The sequence below is a fragment of the Panthera onca genome, chromosome E2, assembly GCF_046562875.1.
Source record: "Panthera onca isolate mPanOnc1 chromosome E2, mPanOnc1 haplotype 2, whole genome shotgun sequence".
In the NCBI taxonomy this organism is placed as follows: Eukaryota; Metazoa; Chordata; class Mammalia; order Carnivora; family Felidae; genus Panthera; species Panthera onca.
The window spans coordinates 30,685,463-30,712,225 of NC_138353.1; the positions used below are offsets into that span (position 1 = coordinate 30,685,463).

Genomic DNA, 26,763 nt, shown 5'->3' on the forward strand with positions numbered 1-26,763 from the left:
TTTGTTTGCTTTTTAAGAATAAAAAAAAATGATGGATAACCGTTGAAATTCCCAGTCCTGTTTCCCTCTTTCCAAAGCAAACCACTATTCTCACTTTACTATGTATCTTTTCAAGCTATGTTTCTGTAACTTCATTGCAGAGATAGATACATATCTATAAACATCTGGAGAAGGAGGGGGATAGGTAGGAGAGGAAGACAGAAATTTAAACTAAGTAAGGCAAATATTACTATCTATTTCATTTCATGGGTATTAGTTTATTTTCTCTATGTTAGAAATACTGTATAATTCAACGTTAACAATAAAACAAAATAGCAACTTTGGAGTTAGCTTTGAGTTTAAAGCTTCTTTCTGCAACTTACATGCCATGTGACCTTTGGCAAGTTTAAGTTTGTTCATCTTTCTAGACTTCATTACCTTCATCTATAAGATGTGGAAAATATTGGTACCAACCACATAAGATTGTTTTCAGTGTTAAAATAAGCTAATCCATGCAGTGCTTAGTGTGATACTTAGTTAATGTTTTTGTGCCTATTTTCTAAACTCTTTACAGATTATTCTATTTAACCTTATATTTATCACTCACTAAAACATGTATGGAACTAAAAAGATATGCATGTGTGTATGTAGTAATTTGTGGTTAGATTGTTATTTTTAAAGGAAGGGGCATATCTTTATTTTAGTGAACGAGTAGTACTTATAGCAGTGAGAGATGATTTGGGAAGTTATATGGGTGTAAGGTCTTGACTGCCAGGCTGAGTGAAGACATTGGGTAGGGGAAAACTACAATGAAACCTATACCAGATGAACCTAGTATGAAGTGGAACACAGCAGAAGCAGTTAGATTACTTCAGGTGAAGAGATCTACCCTGGATTGAAAAATGTAACACTAGATTTCAGAAGATCTTTATTTTGCAGGTATCCGCTACACGGTGATAGTTTGAAGGTGCGGGACATCGTAAGATAACTGAAGTAGAAAGTATAGAGTGAGAAGACAAAGAGTTTTGGCCAGAATCTTGGGGAACCTGCATTTGTGGGACAGAGGAAAAAAGAAGAGACAAAGAAGTAGAATAATTAGATCTAAGACTTTGTAGTGTTTCTGAATCCTTAGAAAAAGTGATGAGCCACACGTCAAAAATTAAGATACTGAAGAGGATAAAAACAGATTATTGAGTGACTCTGAGAAGTAATTGGTGATATGAAGAAAGGATTTTTTTATGAAAAAGGATGGAGGGACAGAAACCAAATCAAAAGGAATGTGTAAGTGGTAAGAAAATTAAGGTATCATCTGTAGACCACTCGAGATATTCAGGTATGAAAGGGAAAAGAAAGAAGAGAGTATTCTTGAAGGCTGAAAAGATGAAAAAAATAGAATGAGTATTTTAAATGTTAATATATGTATTCTAAACTTCCAGGAATATGATATATAGCGTACTAAGTATTGAAAGCTTCTAATTACTGTTTGGGGAAACTGAGAAAATACATAATGATATATTTATGCAGAAGAAATTAATCCTGGTATTTTCTGCAGTCTTACTTCATTTTACCATATACTTGAGTAAGTTGCAACTTTTTTTTTTTAATGTTTATTTATTTTTGAGAGAAAGAGACAGAGTGTGAGCAGGAGTGGGGTGGAGAGAGAGGGAGATACAGAATCTGAAGCAGGTTCCAGGCTTCTGTGCTGACAGCTCAGAAGCCCTGATGGCGGGGTTTGAACTCACGAGTGGTGAGATCATGAGCTGAAGTCGATGCTTAACCGACTGAGCCACCCAGGCACCCCATGTTGCAACTTTTAATTTGAGATAAAGGTTATGTAGAAAGGCCCTGGAAATAGTTTCTTTTCATTAACAGGATTTGCTTGGTATTTAAGTGATTAAGTAAAAGAATACATTAGAAAAAAGAAAGATGGTTATTTAAGTGACCATACAATATTTTATAACAGTAACAATGTAAATTCAGTGTAACTTTGCAATCCTCAAGAAAGTAATGAGAGTAAAGTTGTTTTACTTCCAGAGAATTCATTATTTTAAAAAAACATAGCCCTATTGAAGTAGGGCTCATCACGTAATTCATGTATTGTACAGTCTACCCATTTACGGTGTAGAAATAAATAATTTTTAGTGTAGTCATAGAATTGTGAAACTGTTACTACATGATCAATTTTAGGACATTTTCCTCACCCCCAGAAGAAACCCTATACCCATTAACAGTCACTCCCTAGTTCTCCCACCACTCTAAGTCCTAGGCAACCACAAGTCTACTTTGTGGATTTGCCTGTTCTGGACATTTGAAATAAATGGAGTCATACAACATGTGGTCCTTTGTGATAGGCTTCTTTAATTTAGCATAATGTTTTCAAAGGTCATCTACAATATAGATGTATTGGTACTTCTTTTGTTGTTGTTTTGCCAAATTTCAGTTGTATGGCTATACCACATTTTGTTTATCCATTCCTTCGTGATGCATAGTTGGGTTGTTTCCACTTTTTGGCTGTTATGAATAATGGTACTACAAACATCCATATGTTTCCATTTCCCTTGGGTATATGTCTAGGAATAGAATTGCTGGGCCATACCATATTCTATGTTTAACCTTTTGAGTAATTTTTAGACTATTTTCCAATGCAGTTACACCTTTTTACATTCCCACAAGCAGTGTATGAGGGTTCCAGTTTCTCCATACTTGCCAACACTTACCTGTCTTTTTTGTTATAGTCACCTCGTGGTTGTGAAGTGGTACTTTAGCGGAGCTTTGATTTGCATTTCCTTGATGGCTAATGATGAATATCTTTTCATGTGCTTATTGGTCATTTCGATTTCTTCTTTTGGAGAAATGCCTGTTCATATCTTTTGCCCATTTTTAAATTGGGTTATTTTTCATTTTATTATTGAGTTACAAGAATTCTTTATATATTTTAGATATAAGTCTCTTAATCAGATACGATTTGCAAATATTTATTTAGGTTTTTTAAATCATAAAAGGTCTTGTCTTCGCCATATAGTGTTGCTTCTTGCTTTCCAGTCTGTATACTTTTTCTTTTTCTTTCCTGATTGCCCAACTAGAATATTCAGTACAATGTTGAATAGAAGTGGAAGAGCAGATATCATTGTCTTGTTCCTGATCGTAGAGAAAATATTCAGTCTTTTACCATTAAGTATGATACTGGCTGTGAATTTTTCGTACATGTCTGCTACCAGGTGTGGCTGTTCCCTTCTATTCCTAGTTTGCTAGTTTTTTTATTATGAAGAGATGCTTATCTTCAACATCAAAGGGTTTTTCTACATTACTTAAGATGATCCTGTGGTTTTTATTCTTTATGCCATTGATACATCATGTTATATTACTTGATTTTCAAATACCTTGCATTCCTGGATGAATCCCGCTTGCTTATGATGTGTATATTTATATATATTTGCTATTATTTTTTGAGGATGTTTGTGTCTATATTGTAAGAGATAATGATCTATAGTTTGAAATCTTTATGCCAGTGTTTGCTTTTTAAAAATGTTTTTGGTTTTAATAGGTCATCTTGGAAGATTGCATTGTTTTTTTTTTTTTTAATGTTTATTTATTTTTGAGAGAGAGAGAGAGAGGGAGGGAGAGGGGGAGGGGCAAAGAGAGAGGGAGACAGAGGATTAAAGCAGGCTCCATGCTTATAGCAGATAGCGGCAGTGTGAGGCTTGAACTCACAAACTGCGAGATCATGACCTGAGCCGAAGTCAGATGCTTAACCGACTGAGCCACCCAGGTGACCCTGGAAGATTGCATTAAACTGAACAATTAACAAATGTCTTTTACAGTTTTTGCCAGAATATAATGCAAGTGTAGATGTTGCATTTTATTCCATGTGTTACAGGATGATGAATAGGAAAGGAAGGCATGAAGATAAATTCATTTTTCTTTTTTTTTTTTTAAACTTTTAGAAGTTTATTTATTTTGAGAGAGAGAGAACAAGCAGGGGAGGGGCAGAGAGAGAGAGGGAGAGAGGGAGAATCCCAAGCAGGCTTTGTGCTCTCAGAGCAGAGCCCTCATGGGGCTTGGTCTCACAAACCAGGATATCATGACCTGACCCGAAATTAAGAATTGGTCGCTTAATTGACTGAACCATCCAGGCGCCCCATAAAATTCATAAATCTTAGTATTTAGTATTTAGGATTAATAAAATAGATTAAAAATTAATGTTGAGGATGTATTGTGACTTCTATTTTGTTATTTTTGCATTTTTGTTATAGGGATATACTTTAAAATTTTTATTCCCTCACCCTCTTATTTAAAACACTCTTGCATGTTCTCAAAGTGCCATATTGAACTGTGGTTTATATTTCCTCCTCCCCTGTGCATACACACACAATCAGAATACAACCAGCAAACTTCTGGTACACATTGGTCCCCAAACTCATTCTTCAGGCTTCCTTCAATATGGGAGGATGAACTACTGATGAAATCCCTTTATTGCTGCTAAGGATTATAACATTTTATAATATAATATGGCTTTCTATCTCGGAGGGTGGAGATGGGTGGGGCAAACCTAATTTCCTTCTCAACTTTTAAAAATGTTTTGTACTTTAAAAAAAGCTTTTAAGACCATGGGGGAGGAGAAGGAAAAAAAAAAAAAAGTTAGGGAGGGATCCAAACCATAAGAGACTCTTAAAAACTGAGAATAAACTGAGGGTTGATGGGGGGAGTGGGAGGGAAGGGAAAGTGGGTGATGGGCATTGAGGAGGGCACCTGTTGGGATGAGCACTGGGTGTTGTATGGAAACCAATTTGACAATAAATTTCATATTAAAAAAAAATAAATTTAAAAAGCTTCTAAAATATATAAAAGGGTTGTTACTGTCTACCCTGAGAATCAAAGTTTTTTCATAATTTTGCCCACTGAATTTATTCAAGGTTGATTACTACTGGCTTTCTGTGGACTTCTCAGAGTGAGCTTTTAATAAGTTAAACTTTATTATAATGCTCCAAGAAGGGGAAAATGCAAGGCAGCATCTCAGAATCTTATATAAATATGAATGTCTGAACATTTTACATTTCTTGGAATATAGCTTGTGGAATGATGCTCTGTGCAAATCTTATTTCACTTGTTATGCCTTTGCTCATGCTCAGCTCCCTCCTTTGACCATCTTCTCATTATCTTTCATTATAAAAATTAACTTATTCCGGGGCCTGTGGGTAGCTCAGTCATGATCTCATGGTTTGTGTGATCAAGCCCTGTGTCAGGCTCTTGCTGTCAGCATGCAGCCTTCTTTGGATTCACTTTTCCCCCCATGCCCCACCCCTCCCCTGCTCATTCTCTGTCTCTCTCTCAAAAAATAAATATTTTAAGAAATTGAGTTATTCCTAGACAACACAGACCCAAGTCTCATTTTCCTTTGTGATTCTTTTAGCTGTTCCCCCAAACATCTGATTATTGTTTTGCTTCCTTTTCACATATATGAAGTGTCATTTATATAATTTCTACAATAAGAATACCAACTTTTTTGTGGATGGCATTCAATCTCCTATTTCTGTTTCCCAGAGAGTCTCTTGTTGAATATATTACCTGTATGTACCAACTATTTTCTAAATCGGTTATCTATCACACACCAATAGACTAGCATAAATTATAGAAATTAATATAATCTAATTTTAGTTTGTAGTGTAGTAATTAATTAAAACTAATAAAGGAAGAGGAATTATTAAATAGATAAATGAGGGTAAAATTAATCCTTCATTTACGTTCACTTGGTAAGTACATTTTAAAATTAATTTTATTAAGATAATATTTACGTACGAGAAAATATACCCATTTTGAGTGTAATTTGATGTGTTTCAACAAGTGTGTGTACCTTTGTAATCAGTACCACAATCAAGATAAAGAACATTTCCATAATGCCCCAAAGTTCCTTTTTTCCTCTTTGCAGGCAGTTACCCTCTCATCCCTGGTCCCCGGCACTCACCTTTGTCACTATAGATTAGTTTTGCCTGTTCTAGATTGTATATAACTCTAACCATATTGGTGTGTATCCTTTTGTGTCTGACATTTTTAACTCTGCATAATATTTTTGACATCTACCTTTGTTAGTGGTTTGTTGTTGTGGTTTTTTTTGAGGTATAATTTAAATATTAAAAAAAAAGTCATTCTTGGGGTGCCTGGGTGGCTCAGTCAGTTAAGCAGCTGACTTCAACTCAGGTCATGATCTCGTGGTTCCTTGAATTCAAGCCCTGTGTCAGGTTGTGTGCTGACAGCTCAGAGCCTGGAGCCTGTGTCGGATTTTGTGTCTCTGTCTCTGTCTCTCTGCGCCTCCCCACTCATCTCTCTCTGTCTCTCAAAAATGAATAAATTGTTAAAAAAGAAAAAAGTCATTCTTTTTAGTGCATAGTTCTGACAAATAAATATGTAGGTGGAGTAACCACCACCACTAATCAAGTTATAGAATAATTCCATGTCCCTCCCGAATTCCTTTATCCTATTTTGTAGTAACCCTTCTCCCAGTCTCCAGCTGCTGACACCCACTGATTTTTACCCTTATGTTTTTGCTACTTTGAGAATGGTGAAATGATGTAACCTTTGAGTCTGGCTTTTACTCAGTATAATGCATTTGTGATTCAGTTACATTGTTGTGTGAGTCAGTAGTTGGTCCTTTTTATGGCTGACTAGCAGTCCACTTTATTGTCCATTTACTTATTGATAAACGTGTGAGTTATTGCTAGTTTTTGACTATATGAATAAAGCTTCTGTGTACATTCAGGTTCAGTCATTTTGCATACAAGTTTTCATTTCTTTTTGGGTATATACTAAGATAATGGGTCATATGTTATGCATATATTTAACTTCATAACAAATTACCAAACTGCTTTCAAAAGCAGCTACACCATTTTACATCCCTACCAGGAGGTCCAAATTCTCCCTCCTCTTCAATCTTTGGTATTGTCAGTCTTCTTAATTTTAACCAATTGATTAGGTGTGTACTGTATCTCATTGTTTTAATTTGTATTTTCCTGATGGATAATGATATTGAGCACCTTTTCATGGGCTTATTGGCCAAAAGTGCATATCGTCTTTAATGAAATGTCTGTTGAAGTTTGTACAGTCAGCCATGGAAGAGATGAATGTCTCTAATGTGGTTAAGACCTGGAAAAGAGGTGTGTGTCCCATGTGTATGTCATGTTGTGTTTGGGACAGGAGAGGAGGGCGAGGTAGGAATTGTAAGATCCAGCAATAGTTTATAGAATGAAATCTAATTAGGCAGTTGTGTGGGATTAAGGAGGTCAAGCCACATATGTCACAGGCTCCTGAAAGCAGATGAGTGAGAAAATAGCATCCAGAAATCTAAGAGTAGGCACTATTTAGAGACAGATAACAGTCATAGGAACAAGGCTTCAAAGACAGCTACTGGCATTAGGAGAAAGGAATCTTAAGACTTTAACCTAGATTTAGAGGTCTAGTCTATTAGCCTCTTAATATGTAAATTGAAGCCTAAAGAACATAAATCTTTTTTTATGCAGGTTTTTTTTGAGACATAATTTACATCTGGTAAAATTTCATCTTTATTAGTGTACAGTTCTATGAGTTTTGACAAATGAGTGCATCGTGCAAAACCACACTACAGTCAAGATAGAGAATTTTGGGGGCGCCTGGGTGGCTCAGTAGGTTGAGCTTCCGACTTCGGCTCAGGTCATGATCTCACAGTTTGTGAGTTCGAGCCCCACGTCGGGCTCTGTGCTGGCAGCTCAGAGCCTGCTTTATTTTCTGTGTCTCCCTCTCTCTGCTCCTCCCCTGTTCACACTTTCTCTGTCTCCCCCTCTCTCAAAGAAATAAATAAACATTAAAAAAAATTTTTAAAAAGAGAATTTTGTAATCCTTCCCCCTCCCCACCCCCCACCCCGGCCCAAAATATTCTCTCATGCTTCTTTGCAGTCAGTCTTTCCTTCAAGCCCTACCCTGGCAACCAGTGGTTATTTTTTTTCTTTGTAGTTTTGCATTTTTGAGAGTATTGTATGGAATGGAATCGTGGCACATTGCCTCTTTGGTCCGGCTTCTTCCACTTAGCATAATGTATTCTTTGTTGCATGTAAGGGGTAGTGTATTCTTTCATGTTACTGAATAGCATATCATCATATGGATGTTCCATAGATAGTGTATGCATTCACCAGTTAAAGGACATTCACGTTGTTTGCAGACTTTGGCAATTATGAATAAAGGCTCTACAAACATTTATGTACAGGTTTTTGTATCACTAAATATTTTCTTTTCTCTTGGGTAGGTATATCAGTGTGGGATTGCTGGGATCATATATTAAATAATCTTAAATTTACCTTTTTAAAAAGCAACCAGTTTTCCAAAATGCCCATTTTTGCATTCCCACTGGCAGTGTGAAAAGAGTTCAGTTGCTCCATATTCTCTTCACCACTTAGTATTGCTAGGTCTTCTCTTATTTTTTTAACCATCGAAATAGATGTGTAAGTGGTATCTCATTGGGGCTGAATCTGCATTGCCCTAGTAGTGTCTGACAATGTGAGCATCTTTTCTCGTGTTTACTTGCCATCTGTTTGTCATCTTTGGTAAAGTGCTTAAAACGTTTGTCCATTTAAAGAAATATTTGTTTCCATGTTAATGGAGTTTTGAGAATTTTTTATAAAAAGACCATTATCTTTATCATAATAATTAACAGTAACCTTCACTGAATGCTTTATATATGTCAAACACTGTTCTAAGATCCTTTATTTGAATTGTCTCATTTCAATTCATAGCAACCTAGTTCTGTTAGGTTAGAAACTATGATTATCCTCATACAGATGATGGAATTGTACCAAACAGTGGCCAGGTTTCAGAAGTACAAATTGAATATGACCTTTATTGGGATGAACCATGGGAATCTATCCCCAAAACCAAGAGCACACTTTACACATTGTATGTTAGCCAATGACAATAAATTATATTAAAAAATTTTTTTAATTAAAAAAAGTTTATGTTAAGAAAAAAAGAATATGACCTTTATAAGTGACTACAGTACACTTTGGCAAATATAGCAGCAAAATGACATACTGTAAAAAGGAAGTGATATCTACACTGAGCTTTAAATGGACGTTTCCTAGGCTACCTTTTAGAGGAAGGGCACACTAGACTAGGACAGCAAGCGGGGGAGAGGGGAGGAGGGAGGGAGAGAGAGAAAGAATATCTTAAGCAGGCTCCATGTTCAGCATGGAGCCCAATTCAGAGCATGATCCCACAACCCTGGGATCATGACCTGAGCCAAAAGCAAGAGTTGGACACTTAACTGACACAGCCAACCATGTACCCCTTGATTGTGGGTTTTAAAGAGCTTCCTTTGCTCTAGTCCCACCATTCTTGTCACCAATAACATTGATAAAAGTAACTCTCAGGACTCTTTTCGAATTTTGTGGAAGCTACTGGAAGAAATATGTAATATTATATTTCACTTTTACTGTTTTCTTTCTGAATAAAACCATCTGAAATGCCATGTTAATATGACAAAGAAAATTAGTTTGTCTTTTGTAACAAGATATCTTTTTTTTTAAATTTTTTTTAACGTTTATTTATTTATTTATTTATTTTTTTAAATGTTTATTTATTTTTGAGACAGAGAGAGACAGAGCATGAACGGGGGAGGGTCAGAGAGAGGGAGACACAGAATCTGAAGCAGGCTCCAGGCTCTGAGCTGTCAGCACAGAGCCCGATGCGGGGCTCGAACTCACGGACCGCGAGATCATGACCTGAGCCGAAGTCGGACGCTTAACCGACTGAGCCACCCAGGCGCCCCTAACGTGTATTTATTTTTGAGACAGAGAGAGACAGAGCATGAATGGGGGAGGGTCAGAGAGAGGGAGACACAGAATCTGAAACAGGCTCCAGGCTCTGAGCTGTCAGCACAGAGCCCGACGTGGGGCTCGAACTCACGGACCGCGAGATCATGACCTGAGCCAAAGTCGGACGCTCAACCGACTGAGCCACCCAGGCACCCCCAAGATATCATTATATTTTACTTAAATATCTGCATGTAATGAATTGTCATTTACTCCGATCAATAAGAAGATTAAATAATAGCCTTAAATTTGAGTTATAATCTTTTAATGTAAACTTTATTGAAATATGACATACATACAGAAACATACACAGTTTAGAAGTGAACAGTTAGATAGATTTTCAGAGAGTAAATGTCCTCTGCGTAGCCAATATCCAGATCAAGAAATAGAATATTATCACAATCATAGAAGCCTCCTCAGACCTCCTTTGAGTCACTACTTGCCCTCCCCCTAAGAGTGATCACCATTCTGACGTAGAACTCATAGATCAGTTTTGTTGGTTATTAAACTTTATATGTATTTCTCTTATGTATCTAGGAATGAAATTGTTCAATCGTAGGATATATGAATGTATTAGTTATGCTGTCTAGTTACAAATTAGCCACACATTAGTGTCTTAAAATAGCACCCATTTATTATCTCATAGTTTCTTGGATCAAGTGGGTGGGCACAGCTTATGTGGGTGCTCTGCTCAGGGTCTCACAAAATTGTAACCTCCATGTGCATTGGGGCTGTGATCTCACCTGTGACTCAGGGTTCTTTTCTAGGCTCACAGGGTTGTTGGCAGAATTCATTTCCTTGCAGCTGTAGACCTCATTGAAGCTCATTTCTTCAAGGCCAGCAGGAGAGGGTCTCTGAGCTTAGGAAAGGCCTAACTCCCTTTTTTATAAATTAAACTTTTTATTTTAAGATAATGTCAGATTTGCATTCAGTTGTAAAAAATAATACAGAGAGATCCAGGGTATCCTCTACCCAGTTTCTGGTTACATGTATGTTTTGCTGTGTACAGATTTTTTTTTTTAGACTTTTGTATAGGGATATTTAGGGAAGTACTTTTCTTAGCTCAGATTTCCTATAGATAAGCCTTAGGTAGAATGAAATCTTTACCAATCTTAGTTTTCATGCTTTTATGAGTCTTACAAATATTTTGAAAATCTTTTTAATTGAAGCTAACATTTGAAGATACTTTTCAGATCAAGATCTCTTTACTTGTTCATCAAACTTGTTTTTTTCATTGAATAGTATTACTCAGGAGTTAGTCACACTGCAAAATTAACACAATCCCCAAACTGTCCTCTCTTCTGACACTAACTGCAAATTCTCGGGGTTCCCAAAGCTACCCTTAGTCTTAATAATATGTTAGCAATACTTACAGAACTCACAGAAAGCTATTATACTTGTGGTTATGGTTTATTATGGGGTAGATTACAGGTTAAAATTAGCCACAGAAAGAGACACATAGAGCTATCTTGGAAGGTTTTGAACACAAAGCTTTCCCCATGGAGTCAGGTCCCAGCATTGATATGTGATGTTAGGCAGAGTATTGTCCCCCAGAGAAACTCACCTGAATGTCAGTGTCAGAGTTTTTATTGGAGCTCCATTAAGTAGACATGATTGATTGCCCACATGGTTGATCTCAGCCTCCAAGTTAACTAATAATAGATGACTCAAATAATAGATGACTCAAAGCCCCTCACCCTAAATCACGTGATTGGTCTTTCTGGTATGGCCAGCCCCACCATATGATCTAAGATGGACAGCTCCTGGCCTTAAACAAAGACATTCCTATCAGGTATGATATAAGTTATCTCCCAGAAGCTGAGGGCAGAGACCAAACCTCTCTTTGGACAAGGCCAAATTCTTTACTTTAAAAGCATACTTACTGTTGTTAGAAAAATAAGCTTTTTGGAACTTTATTCAACCTTTGCTCATTCATTTATTCATCAGATGTTTTTTTTTTCTGTGTGATATATAGTGTGTTTGTCTCCAGGTAGATATAGACATAGTCCCAGTTCTATAGAGCTTACTTACTAGTGTATGTTTAGGATTTTGTTTCTTTGATTCAGTTAGTCAACACCTCCGCAATGGGATAGACCAAAATAATAGTCTGGGTTGAATTTTCCTATGGAATGAAATTGAAGCATTTGTTAACCTCTTTTAACAGTGTTTTTCAAACTTTTTTGACTGGGACTCAGTATAGAAGTGTCTGTTTATGTTTGTGAATATATATTTGTAGCAGTGTGTGCATTTTAAGATGTAACAAACATTTTACAAAACTCTGGTCTACTTCACTTATAAAGAATGTTAATGACTATCTACTGAATTAATGGCTCAAAATGAGATTTCAGCTCACAGTTCAAAAAACACTGTCTTAGACAGTAAGACCATCGAGAATAGTGTTGGCTTGTTATTAGAAGGAAATCAGCTTTAAAATGTAGGACCTGAACAGATAAGATCTGAAGAGGAATTGTGGTACAAGAGTACTCCTTTCTATGCGACAGTTTCTAGATGATCACCGGGAAGTACAGTATGGCTAGTACAAATGTTATTCAATGGGGAAACTTATGAGGACATAAAACCAGTATGTTGTTCATTTTGCTTTGTAGCTATTTTCTCAGACCTGCTTAAGGTGATTTCTGATTCATCTTTCCTCTGATCTTAGTTTGGCTAGTCTTTCTTTTCATTCAGATTTCAGTATAAATGGCCTCCTCCATTATACCTTTCCTGAACCCATTCTAAAATCGTTACCCTACCACTTTGAATCACATCATCCTATTTTCATTCTCTGTGTAGCCTTTACCTTTACCTGATGTTTTCCCTATTTTCTTCACTCTTTCTCTAAAATCTTAGCTATATTAGAACAGGAACTTTGTCATCTTGTTTATTTACTCTTTTATTCCCAGCACATATAACAATGTCTGGCAGGTAGTATATACTCAAATAATATATCTTGTATGAGTGATGTAGCTCATGTTCCTTTTAAATCCAAGACAGAATACACTTCTCTTGGTGAAACTAGAGTATACTGTAATTATCTTGTTCATTATACCACATTTTTGTTTGTGCAGTCTAAGATTGAATTTGCTTTTTTGGCAAGCTCATTACACCATACACTTATTTAGCTTACAGTGAGCTAAAATTCCCTGGTATTTTTCACATGAGCTGCTGTTAAGGCATGTACCACTTATTTTTTACTTAAGTGGTTGTTTTGTGTATGTGTGCAAGCATGCCCATTTATAGATTCAGCCTCATAAGATTTTTTTTTTTAATCAGTATTTTTGGGGATGCGTTAAGAGGGAGGCTAATTAAGAACTAATGGTAGGGTGGCTGAAGAGAGATTAAGCTGAAATGAAAGGCCAGTAGGAACCCAGGAGATTGACCAGATGGCACCAGTTCACAAATTTAAACTGAAAATATTCATTTGGAGGGGTTTAGTGCAAGCTGTGGAAATAGAATCTGTTTGATAAATTTTGGAAGGTCTCACCTGACAGGATCAGGTTTGCTTCTTTCTATTCTTAAATGTAGCATGACTGCACCAGGTTCAGACTCAACATCAGGGTTACACTCTTTACAATCTGAATGATGTTCTCTGTCATGTTTTGCCTCCTTCCCTACCCTTCCTTTCCCATCCATCCCACCCCTCACACACTGTACCCTCAAGATCCTAGCTGTTTTTCAAAACAGTCAGGGGAGCATTTTTAATTGTCCTTCGTCATTTATCAGACCTTAAATCACTGTGGCCTTCACAGCACTGTTCTTACAGGTCAGTGCCTCTCATGCTGTTACTAATTCTGTCTTTTGTGCTCTGCCTCTCTGAAACCTGTATGGCTGCAACCAGTGTTTTTAGAGACAGTTTTGTTTTTTGTTTTTTGTTTTTTTCCCCCCTAGAATAATTTCTCATTGTAAATTTTGGTTTCGAGTCTCCTGACTCCAGGTACTACATTTCCTACCTTACTGATCTGTCCATCCTTTTTTAGTTTCTGGTCATATGATGATACTTTTTTTCTTCCTTTAACTTTAAAAGTTCTATCTTTATAAAGTCAGTGACACACAACTGCCATGCCTAGACTGTCATAAACACCAAAAGGGCATATTTAACATTCGTATATGGTTCTCATCACTTCTGTTTCCACAAATAATTTTTTTCTTGTGGTTAGAAGTATATCCAGAGATGCGGTTTCTTTCATTACTGTCTTTGCATTATGCAAGATGAAATTCTAATATGGGACAATTACATATATTTTGTGATTTTTGAAATGCTTTTGACTTTTTATGACTGTTCTTCATTATCTAGTAAAATTATATTTCTTTTGCCTACAACTGCGTATCAAGTTTACATGCCTTATTTTGTCTTCTTGCAAATGTATTTATTTTCCCCTCCTCTTAATGTCATTTATGTTTGTTAATAATCACTTGAGTATTCTAACAGGTTTTTAGAAATTATCTCGGAATTCTGAAAATCAAAATTGGTTTTTCATAATGCATTGTATGGAAAAAATAAGTTGTCTTTCAACATAACTGATTCTCAATGCCTCCTTTAAAAGACTTGAAAGAGGTTTTTTCCTTGGTATTTTATCAGTTCGTTTGGAAACACTGCCAAGAGAATTGCGAGTGTGATGTTAGTGATATCAAGCCAATTATGCAACTGCTTGGTTAATTTGCTTACACTGTTGCCCTCCCACTCTATCAGGACCTGTCTGTCGAGGCTGTAAGAGTGCACTTCACCTTTGGGTTCTGTCAGAGTGCCATTGCCACACTCCAGTTTCTCTCTTAGTCTGGGGGGAAAGAAAACCCAATGATGGCAACTTGATAAACTGTTTTGGAGAGGTTACTGATTCCTAATAGAGTATCATAAATTTAATGCTCTATGAACTTTGGATCAATAGTCACCTGTATGGGAATGGTAGGCAATGGCAATACTTAGGAAAATGATTTTGTTTTTTAAGAGTTGAACTCTGCTGTTGTGTCATTGTGTTAGGTACTTGTCTCATCTGTGCCTGACCTCTTTCATCTGCAAAGTTAGAAATAATATTTGATTTTATTTTTAACCACATAGGAATATTGTGAAATGAAATAAGAAAATACACCAGAAATTATGGAAACTTTTGGGCTGGAAAATGGTTTGTGAATTAACACATTTAAACATCTTCAAAAATTTTTTTCCTGTGGTGCCTGGGTGACTCAGTCATTTAAGCATCTGAATTCAGCTCAGGTCATGATCTCACAGTTGGTGGATTCGAGCCCCGTGTCAGGCTCTGTGCTGACAGCTCAGAGCCTGCTTCAGATTCTGTGTTTCCCTCTCTGTCTGCCCTTCCCTCACTTTCTCTCTCTCTCTCTCTCTGTCTCTGTCTCTGTCTCTCTGTCTCTCTCAAAAATAAGTAAACATTAAAAAGAAAAAATACTCCCCAAGAAGCATTTTAGAAAAGGTGCTATGGGAAGTTACTATTATTTACCAAAGTGATATTTATATATAATATTTTAATTTTTTTATTGATGTGATGTTTTGAATTGTTGTCTGGAAATGGCCAAACGTCCCCTAAATGGCCAAAGCTGGGACAATTTAAACAACAAATAAATAATCATAGTACCAGATTATAATCCATAGAATAAAATAAATACCCATGAGTTTATACAATATATAGTGTATACTATATATAAATAATTGAATGAGTAAATAGAAGAGACAGCTTCTTTTTACAGTAGAATTCCAATTGAAAATGTGGGAGGAATGATAACAATAGAAAATTTGCATTAGGCAAATATATAATAATTGTTACATAACAAATATATAACAATTGTTACATAAAAAACATAATAATTGTTACAGGCAGGAACCATCAATGCATGTTAAAATTACTAGGCAGATGTATATGAGAAATAAGGTATTTGTATAGTCTTGTATAGTAATAAGATACATATTAATTCTAAAAGGACAGGTTTATAGTAGAGAATCATGGTAGATACCACTTTAACCAAGGAATCGAAACAACATCCCTAGTAAGTGATAAGATATACTGACATCACATATCCGATATGATTGATACGCTGAGGTGGGCAGAGTGTCACATTACAGTAGTAACGATGGTAATGTCGGAAGTCTCTGAGTATTTGTTTGCCAGGCACCATAGTAAGCACGTTATCTGTTAGGTCTCACTACAGTCCTGGTATCACAAGGCAGATACTGATATATTTCTCTTTTACAGATGAGGAAACAGAGGCCCAAGTAAATGCTGAAACTGGGACTAAAACCCAGGTCTGGCTGACTTCAGAGCCAATGCCTTAATCACAACATTATGTTGAGAATAGCTTGTAGTGTCATGGCTAATTTATAGACTGATGAATTTAGTATATTTAATGTTAAGGAAGTAGTAAACTTGGTGAGGTTTTTAAAATACACTTTTTGATTTATCTGGAAGAAAAGGAACCTTTTTTTTTTTTTTTTTTTTTTTGAGTTTATTTATATATTTTGAGAAAGAGAAAGCACGAGCAGGGGAGGGCAGAGAGAGAGAGGGAAAGGGAGAATCCCAAGCAGGCTCCATGCTGTCAGCTCAGAGCGCAACGGGGGATTCAGTCTCGTGAACCATGAAATCATGACCTGAGCCAAAATCAAGAGTCAGAGGCCTCATTGACGGAGCCGCCCAGGTGCCCCACAAAAGATGAACTTTTAAACAATACAGCATTGAAAAAGGAGTACACACTAATATAAAATAAAAGTCAAATATTACTTGTTTTCATATCATGAATGGCCTTTTTATAAATAAATTTTTCATAAATAAATAGACTTTTTCATCAAGTATTCAGGTATTTTTATTGAAACCACTTAGCAACCCTAAATCTAAAACTTGGATCCCCTTACTTCTCTGTATGTAATCATTTATTGATTACCTCATTCCTTCAGCATAAAGACAAAGTCCAGATATTTTAGCATTAACTTGTAACACCTTTGATGATCTAACCCATTACCTTTCAGCCCTTGTTGCTCATGATTCTTCTACACGCACCTCCTTTTCTTGTTATGCCACGCTACTTGTTATTCCCTGAATATAACTTTTTAAATTTCTTTATTACATAACATTTCAAGTGTGCACCAAAGTAGACTATGCATCACCCAGCTACAATAGCCATCAATTTATAGGGCACTGTTTTATCTGTACGATCCTCTAATTATCATTCCCACCTCCTACATGGATTATTTTGAAGCATATCTCAATCATATCACTTCAAGGGCACCTGAGTGGCTCAGTTGGGTAAGTGTCTGACTCTTGCTTTCAGCTCAGGTCATGATATCACTGTTACATGGGTTCAAGCCCCGCATCAGGCCCTGTGCTGACAGTGTGGAGCCTGCTTTGGATTCTCTGTCTCCCTCTCTCTCTCTGCCCCTCTCCTGCTCACTCACTCTCTCAAAGTAAATAATAGATAAACATTTTAAAAAACAAAAATAAAACACCATTGCAAAATCAGTTTAACACCTAATAAATAACTGTAATCAAATGCCTGGTCAAAGTTAAAATTCCCTACTATAATAAATTTATTTTTATAATTTTTTTTATAGGTCACTGTCAAAACAAGGGCTACTCATTACATTTGGCTAATATGTATTTTAAGTGTCTCTTTTTCTCTCTTTTATCATTTAGCCTGAATCTCTTTTATTTATTTTAAATATTTTTTTTTTTTTTTTTTTTTTTTTTTTTCAACGTTTTTTTATTTATTTTTGGGACAGAGAGAGACAGAGCATGAACGGGGGAGGGGCAGAGAGAGAGGGAGACACAGAATCGGAAACAGGCTCCAGGCTCCGAGCCATCAGCCCAGAGCCTGACGCGGGGCTCGAACTCACAGACCGCGAGATCGTGACCTGGCTGAAGTCGGACACTTAACCGACTGCGCCACCCAGGCGCCCCTATTTTAAATATTTTTTAATTTATTTATTTTTGAGAGAGAGAGAGAGACAGAGACAGACTATGAGTGGGGGTGGGGCAGAGAGTGAGGGAGACACAGAAGCCGAAACAGGCTCCAGGCTCCCAGCTGTCAGCACAGAGCCACTCATGAACCACAAGATCATGACCTGAGCCGAAGTCGGATGCTTAACTGACTCAGCCACCCAGGCGCCCCCTTAAATCTCTTTTAAATTTGTGGTTCCCCTTCATTTTGTTCCTTTGTGGAAGAGATGGAGTCATTTGTCTATAGTTTCCCACATTCTGGATTTTGCTGATTGCACCCCCGTGATAGCCTCTAACATGTTCCTCTCTCTCTGTGTTTCCTGTAAGTCACAAAACAAATTTTTATTTAGAAAAAAAAAATAACTTTTATGAATATGTACTATTTGCCTGAATTGCTGTGTGGATGATTAAAATAAAGGCAATACTTTTAATTGTATTACCTTTTCAGGGGCGCCTGGGTGGCGCAGTCGGTTAAGCGTCCGACTTCAACCAGGTCACGATCTCACGGTCCGTGAGTTCGAGCCCCGCATCAGGCTCTGGGCTGATGGCTCAGAGCCTGGAGCCTGTTTCAGATTCTGTGTCTCCCTCTCTCTCTGCCCCTCCCCCGTTCATGCTCTGTCTCTCTCTGTCCCAAAAATAAATAAACGTTGAAAAAAAAAAAAATGTATTACCTTTTCAATGTAAAATGCAAGATTTATGACACTAAAAAAAGAATGTTGTGGTTAGCTAAAAGTGGAGACGTAGGTACTAACACAAGTCATAAGATAAGAGTAGGCCTTTTTTAGTTTGTGAACATGGCACTTCACAGATGTGAGGAAAAGCAAAGTAAAATAATTGCTTCACTTCTATCAAAAACTCTGAAAACAGATTTAAGGGTAAAACTCAGAAAAAGACTTTAACAGATTATAATTTGCTTTTATGTCAGTTTTTCCCCATTTCTCTTTAAAAGAAACTATCAGTAGCTTGCGGAAAAAATGTTGTGTATAATAAATAAAAAGACCAAAAGAAGTCATCACATTAATGTTTGATACATATTATACTAAAATTTACTTTAAATTTATTTTTAGAATGTTGGTTTTATATGAATATTTAAATAATTATTATAACTAGCAAACTGGCTTATCATAAACAAGTTAAGAGAACTAAAATGCCTTATAAATTCTTTATAATATCAAATTACTATATTATACTTTCCTTTTGACAGCAGAATTTTTTTAATGTTTATTTATTTTGAGAGAGACAGAAAGAGAGGGGAGAGGGGCAAAGAGAGAGGAGGAGAGAGAGAATCCCAAGCAGGCTCCGTGCTGTCAGCACATACCCCGACATGAGGCTTGAACTCACAAACCATGAGATCATGACCTGAGCTGAAATCAAGAGTTGGATGCTTGGGGCACCTGGGTGGCTCAGTTGGTTAGGCATCCAGACTCGGCTCAGGTCATGATCTTGCAGTTTGTGGGTTTGAGCCCTGCATTGGACTCTGCTGACAGCTCAGAGCCTGGGGCCTGCTTCGCATTCTGGGTCTCCCTCTTTCTCTGCCCCTCCCGTGCTCACTCTCTCTCTCTCTCTCAAAAATAAAACATTAAAAAAAAAAAAAAAAAAAGAGTGGTATACTTAACCCAAGTGCCCCTTGACTGCAAAATTTTTAACTCGAGATCTCTTGGCTTCCAGGACACCACTCTTCTGCTAATACTTAGCATTCTTGTAGTTTCTTTTTGTTTTCCTTCATTAGCTCCTCTTCATCCACCAACCCCTTGAACTTGGTGTTTTGGGGTTTCCCTAACTGCCTCTCTTCTGTTATTTCTACATTGTGTTTCTAGGCAATAACATTCATTTTTGCTCAATACTTGCTATCTCTATTCTATTTTACATAGTCTTCCATTGGAACCTCCATCCACCCTGACCCCCAGTTCTGAAGCCTAACAATCCTCTCTTCTGAGAAAGGTTGGAAGATTTTTAGCTATAATGCAGTTTTGCCTGTGTTGTTGAAAAATTCCTTGTTCTGTGTTTTATTCTTAGTAAGGAATTGTATCTGTTTTATTATTTGAGACCTTTTATTCCTTCATACTGTTTTTAAAATATATGAAATAGAAATATATGTATTTCCTCCAATAAAGGAGCCTGTGTTCTGTAGTACATGCAGAGTAGCCATGTGACCATTCTCCCCTTCTTTTTTGGAAATTTATAATTTCCACTCGCGTCTACACACTGGTAATTCAATAATCTAAATTATTTATCTACAACTAAAATATTTGAAATGGAAAAATTCCCATTGGAATGTGGGTTGGGTGAGTGTTTGGGAAAATCATTCCATCAAGAGAGGAAAGATCTGACTCCCCCACCCCTCAGATTTTAATGCCTCTAATTTCTGAACAAATTCTTCTGCTTCTTTCTCTCAGGAAGGAAAAAGATGTAATAGGTGGTATGAAAACTTTTAAATTTTGTAGCATGTAGCATTCATAAAGGCTATACGCCATACTTTTTCATTCTGTTCTATTTCATCTGGACCCACTAAGTTTATATCATGAGTTGATATTAGCTAATGACCTGTGGTTTGAAAAACACTCATACCGTAAATCCTTGAGTTTCCCCAGTACTGAAATATGATATACAGGATGCTCCATATATTCCTTTCAGTTGCTATCAGCATAATATATCACATATGAGATCATCTTTATGTTTTGCTATGACTTCTTTGTCTTATAAACATTTAGATATGATATTAGTATATGTGCCTTCTTTTTTATGTTTTTTTGTCCTTTACCATGTGGATTTTGTGGGAGCAAGATCTTTGCCTTTAGTTTTGATTTTTAAACAACTTGTGTTAAAAAAATATTTTGAAACTATGACAAACTTACAGAAGAATCACAAGTGAAATACAAAGAAATTCTTTGACTTTGTAAAGAATTGGAGAGTAGATTGCAGACCTAATGTTTCATCATCACCAAAGATAAGGAAGATATTTTTCTGTATAACTACAGTGTAACCATAACAAGTGGGAAATTGATACAGCAAAGCTGTTGGGATGAGGAGGAAAATAGAACAAAATATAATTAAGTGGACTTGACAGAATTTGATGAGTGCCTATATAAGGGAAAAGAGAAAGACTGTATGACATTAAAAAAAGCACATCAGCTATCCTTTTGTATGTTTGTGTATATGTGTGAATTGAGAAATGACCTACATTAAAAATGTTCAGTTACTTAACACCTCAGTAATTGATGTTCTGTGGGAATATCATTTTAAAATATTGCATTCTAATAGCAGAAGAAATATATAACCATGGACTTCTCTATTACTGTCCACTGTTAAGATTTATTGTTAAACAATTGGGATTTTGAGTCAAGGAATAGAATCTGTTGGAAAAACTTTAATGGGAGAAGTGATATATTTTGGAAATCATCTTAGGTTCTGAGGATAGTGTCAGTGAATTAAAGATATTGAAAGAAAACAGAGAGAGAATTGACATCATCTTTTCCAACCCTACCCTCTCTGAGGATCCAGTCTCAAATTTTCAGTTACTAGAGCTTTTAAACTTAACCACACACATCTACACATCCTTTCTTGCCTAAACTTCCTATTTCTTTTACCTTCTCATACCTTGCCTTGGTCTAGAAGCCAAGCACTGATCCTTTCTGCTCTTCACCCACCCATATCTGGTTGATCTCTACGTCTTGGAAAGGGCACTGGGAAAAATTAATTTCATTCTAGCTTTATTACTAGTGTCTCTGCAGTTTTGATAAAGTCACTTAGTTTCTTTGTATTCAGATTAATCTGTGTAAATTATGATATTTGAACCACATATGATACCATATAGTGGTTAGGAGTATGGTTTTCCTAGTGAGTTCTTTGCCTTTTGATCCCTGCTTTATCAGTCAGCAGCCGTGTGATCTGGAGGGAATTATTTCTTCATGCCTCAGTATCCTCAGCTGTAAGTGCATGGCTCACAGGGTTGTTTTGAAGATTAATGGAGTTGCTATATGTGTAATATGAAGAGTAGTGCCTGGAACACAGTAAGGATTCAATAAGTGTTAGCTCTTACCATTACTGTTACCATTATGATTTTTCTTGCTTGCTCTCAGGTCGTTCTAACTTTTTGCGATACTGCTCTAAGAGTGTATCTATCATTTGCTACTCCTCTCCTTTCCATTATCACTATTACCCTACTATTGTTGAGGATTAAGTTAGTTGTTAGGTGAAAGATGCTTAGAGTAGTGCCTTGAACTTAGTAAGCACTCAGTAAGTAATAAGCCCTTACTGTTGGTCATTGTGATTTTTGTGTAGATGACTCCTCAGGGCAGTCAGATCCTCTCCTTGCCTTTCCTGGTTCTGTAAACCTTAATTTCCTCCCCTGCCTTCCAGTTGGTCTTAATTCGTGATCAGTCATATAATATTACTCTGTGTTGAGACCTTTGGTTTAAAAGGGAAAAAAACAAAAATTGTTCTTTGATAGAAATATCAGATAACTTGCCAAGACCGACTGAAAAAAAAAAAAATGGTATTAATGAAAGAAGTAAACTTGAATTTTAAAGCAGTGAAAATTTTGTTTTAGGTACTTAAGGGCATTTCTTATTATTTCAGCCTCAGTTTTTTATAGAAAGAGAAGCTGTATTGCTGAAATTCAGGAAGACTTGTTATTTATTTTTAGCAAGGGACTAAAACCAAAATTTAATCCAAAAAACTCAGCAGTTCATTTAAAATAGAACATGAGGAGTCAAGGTCAGGAATTTCATGTGTTTTTGATGTTAGAAATATTCATTAGTATATTTTTCCAGGTTTAAATACGGAAAAAATTTAAGTGTTGTTATTTGCTCTCTGTGGGCATATAGGCAGCTCTCGTGTGTTCTTTTCAAAATCTTAAACTTCTCTTTAGAATTTAAATGAAAATAGCCTCATTTGTCTGTTTTAAAAATCACAGTGTTAGCTTTTGTTACAAGAATCCGAAGAGAACTCACCTAATTTCTTAACGAGAAGTCACTTGTTATGTGTGACCTGCTCTTTAACCCTTGCTGGTCTTTAGCTGTTCTCCTAGTTCCAGTATTTTATGGTGTCCTGGAGAAAAGTATTTTTCTCCAGTAAAAATTGCATTGGATTCTTTTTTTTTTTAACATTGATAGCTGCATAAAGCCATTTCACCACAGTTTGAGTTTTCAGATGTCCTTCTAAAATCAGCTTTTACGTATATTTTCTAAAACTTTACTGCAGGAAATGGCAGAGTGAGAGTTAATGTGTTACATGGAGGGAAGAACAGTCCATTGGGGGTTAAATTGCAGAGTCTAATGGAATAATAACTGGTAGCACCATCTGCTGGCCTACTTCCGCAGAAGGAGTCAGTATTTTTAACGACATCTCTAATATTCATGCTGATGCATTTTGATGCTTTGTGCATTCATTTCTTTCTGTGCTTTGTTGGAATCTGGCTATCTGCTTACAGCTATTGAGGAAACCCAGCTTTTTAGGAGGGGTTTATAGCCTTTTTCATATCTAAATAGGATGAACAGTGGATATAAACTTGCCAAGGCAGAAATGTGTTGATAAATCACAATGTGTGTTTGTGGAGGGTTGTGCATCTCTTGGTTGCAGCTTGCTAAATAGGCCATTTAGGAATCTTCTTTCAATGCTTTTTTCTTGAGCACTGCCTGGGGTGGTGAAAAAGCAGAGGGCAAGCCTTTGTCTGACGCCAAAAATGTCTTCAGTGAAGAGGCCAAGAGGAAGGGTAAGTGAAAGCCTGAATGAGTGGGAGGAGGAGGGGTTCTTTGGGCTAAAAGGCTAATGGGATTGAATAACCTTCCTTATTACTGGCTGCTGCTGCGGGAGTCGTACTGCATCGCCATCTTGAGCTTGTTGCTGTTTTCTCGAGTCTTGGTTATTTGTTATAGCCTGTAGGCCTTAAGGTGGCATTTTAGTGAGCGTTCTAAACCCTCCTTCCTTTCCCAGTGCTGCAGCACTGCTATGAAACCTTTGATGAGGCAGGTATAGAAAAGATATCCAGTGAAGCACACTGGAATCAGCATGAAAATGTGTTTGGAAATTCCTGGTGGTTTTTTCCTTTGCTATAGTCAGAGGCATGTTTACGGGTAAGAACATAACAAAACTGTGATCTAAGTATATGTGGATGAATGCGTGTTTGAAGAGGATATTCTTTTTTAAATGCTGTTGATCTGCTTCCTGTGATACTGCTAAAATATTAATAATTTTAACGTAAAACTGTAAAACTTGTTTTTTTTTTTCCAGAATTGCTTGAGCAAAATAATTATGATATAGAGAGAGGAAAAAAAATTCCACATTTAACTCTTTCACGGAAAAACTAAAACTTTCTCTAATTTTAAGTATGGGAATGTCTGTTTACTAACTAGCTATGTTGCTGCATAGATTGCACATTAAAAAAATGATTTAAATGATTTTGGGTTCTAGTTCTAATTTCTTGTAAAGCAGAGAAGCTTTGTATTTCTAAAAATAATAAACTATAAGGAGTATTCTAAATCAAAATTGCTATTTTAAATTTATCAATAAATTCCACAGTTCTGGAGTGAAAAGGAAAGAAAAGACTTTTATTTCAAATGTACAGAGTATTTACAGGACAAAATTTGAATCAGCTAACTAATCAAGAATGCTGTGAAAATATCAGTGAATCTACGTTATCCTTCTTTAACCGTTTTTAAAAGCAGTAGTGGAGCTTTTTTATATACCAACACTAATTTCTAGATCAGCAAAATGTTATAATTTTACATTTGTTTGTAGCACTCACATGTCGGCTCACGTATTTTACTTCGTTGAGCATAACTTTAAATGTTCAAGTATTTATGTTAATCGTTTAGCTGTACTCTGGCATGTTGTGTAAAAAGTATTCTGATTTCTCTAGCCTCCATCTTCCAAGAAGAGTGACGGTTCTGGGACATACACTAAGTTGCAGAATACCCAGGTGAGGATCATGTCTGAGAAGAAACAGAGAAAAAAAGTGGAATCAGAAAGCAAGCAAGAAAAGGCTAATCGGATAATATCAGAGGCCATAGCAAAAGCAAAGGAGCGTGGGGAACGCAATATTCCACGAGTAATGAGTCCTGAGAACTTTCCTAGTGCTTCAGTTGAAGGAAAAGAGGAAAAGAAAGGTAGACGGATGAAATCCAAGCCAAAGGACAAAGAGAGCAAAAAAACAAAAACTTGTTCAAAGTTGAAAGAGAAGACAAAAATTGGGTAAGTTGGTTTCGAAATCAATGTAATTCCTTTGAATTTTTTTGTCAAAGTGCAGTCTGTCTCATCTTTTACTTTTGATTTGCGTGTGATGTATTTTACTCCTACTTTGAAGTTTTAAGTGGTTAGATACTATGTGTACCTTATTTCCTTTTTGAATGAATTGAGTAATTAAGACTTACTGCGTTTTAATCTTCTCTCAACATAGCTTTCTGTACATTAATATTAGTAAAAGAAATTTAAAATAGGAGAACATTGCATACATAGAACAGAAAAAGGAAAACAAAACCAAACCCATTGCTGTGCCAGTTCCAAAGTCACTTCCTTAGTAGGAAGTGCACTGAAATATTTTTATCAGTTTTCTTTACCTCTTGGTTGTACTTCATTGGGCACCTTATAGATTGGAAACGTGAAATACAGTATTTTCTCAAAAACCCACAACTTTGGACTAAATGGAATAGCAGGAAAACCACGACCATGTAAATCAACGATGAGCAGTGTTCAGCTCTCCCTGGTTTACTCCCTCACTTTCTCTCTGATTTACTTTATGTAATAAAGAGGCCAGGTGAGGATTAATGCTCCAAGAGAATTATAAGGACAAGGAATTGCTCTAGGAGGGTACATTAATGCTCAGTGTTTTTATCTGATGACTTATCTAATACATTTTCAAAAATAAAATGTAATAAATGTTAATATATGTATTATATGCAAGTTTTTGCATGCAAGGGTAAAAATAACCCAGGGCCAACAGTTTAGAGTTATTTTTGCAGAAATATTTGGTCATTTTTGAAGGCTTTATGTGAAATTTTAGATAAGGTGTTCAACCTGTTTTCTTTTTTTCCACACAAAAGAGTACACAGTAAAGAATTTGTTTATTATGAAAATCTTCATTTGCGTAAGAAATTACTGATACACTGTATAGATACCGAGAACTGACAAAAATTTGGAAGACATTGATTCTCAGCATTTTAAATGCTGTCACCAAACTGAATTATATTGTTATGGCTTGATGCCTTTCCATCCCAACCATTAAATAAACATGGGCTCTCTTGCCGTAATGGAGCAGTGATTAATATTTGTGATTTTGCATTTTATTTGCAGACAGCTAAAATGAAATTTGAAAGTTAAATATTTACTCCTTTTATATTTAGTGGTTTGGGCATGAAAGCATCTGATTTTTCCAATATTCTGTCTAGTTTTAAATAGGAAACCCTGTGTTTAATCGTTCAATGCATTAAGAGTTAGTATAATTAAAGTTTTTCAGTTTTAACTTAAACAGATACATAGGCAAAGTGGTGTACTATTTGGAAGTGCATTCAAAAAATAATGCACAAACCAAGAGAAACTGGTAAAGAAACTTCAAAAGTTACAGTAACTTTAAATTTAGGAGGGAATAATGGGGGGTGGGAGGGAGGGCAGGGTGGGTGATGGGTATTGAGGAGGGCACCTTTTGGGATGAGCACTGGGTGTTGTATGGAAACCAATTTGACAGTAAATTTCATATATTAAAAAATAAAAAAAAATAAAAATAAAAAAAAAAATAAATAAATTTAGGAGGGAATAGTATCTTTTAGAGGCAAAAGATACAAGAAGTAAATCTGGTTCAAGAAAAGCAATGTACATAAGGGGACATTAGGAAATAATTATAATAGAGAAACATGGATTTTTGGAAAATGTAATGTGGTAGGGAGTAGTAACATATCACAGTAGAATGCTTGACTTATCCTGGGGTATCTATATTTTTGTTAGAAATAGATTATTAAATGATTTTAATACTGCACAGCATTGATCAATTTAGTAATTGTTTTTAGAGATAGCATTCTTGAGAA

At 36.1% G+C, this 26,763-nt stretch overlaps 1 protein-coding gene across 12 annotated transcripts in view; it reads left to right on the forward strand.

Annotated features, from left to right (window-relative positions):
• The window catches only part of CHD9 (chromodomain helicase DNA binding protein 9), a 234,466-nt gene that overhangs the window by 100,976 nt on the left and 106,727 nt on the right, over positions 1 to 26,763 (forward strand). For 9 of the 12 annotated variants that reach the window (XM_078438705.2, XM_078438709.2, XM_078438704.2 and 6 more), the window contains one exon: positions 24,606 to 24,937. In XM_078438705.2, the coding sequence (XP_078294831.2) occupies positions 24,606 to 24,937 (332 nt within the window). Of the gene's footprint in view, positions 1 to 23,066; positions 23,460 to 23,536; positions 23,821 to 24,605; positions 24,938 to 26,763 lie in introns of those variants that run through there. The other 3 variants (XM_078438713.2, XM_078438711.2, XM_078438714.2) reach the window with 3 other exon arrangements.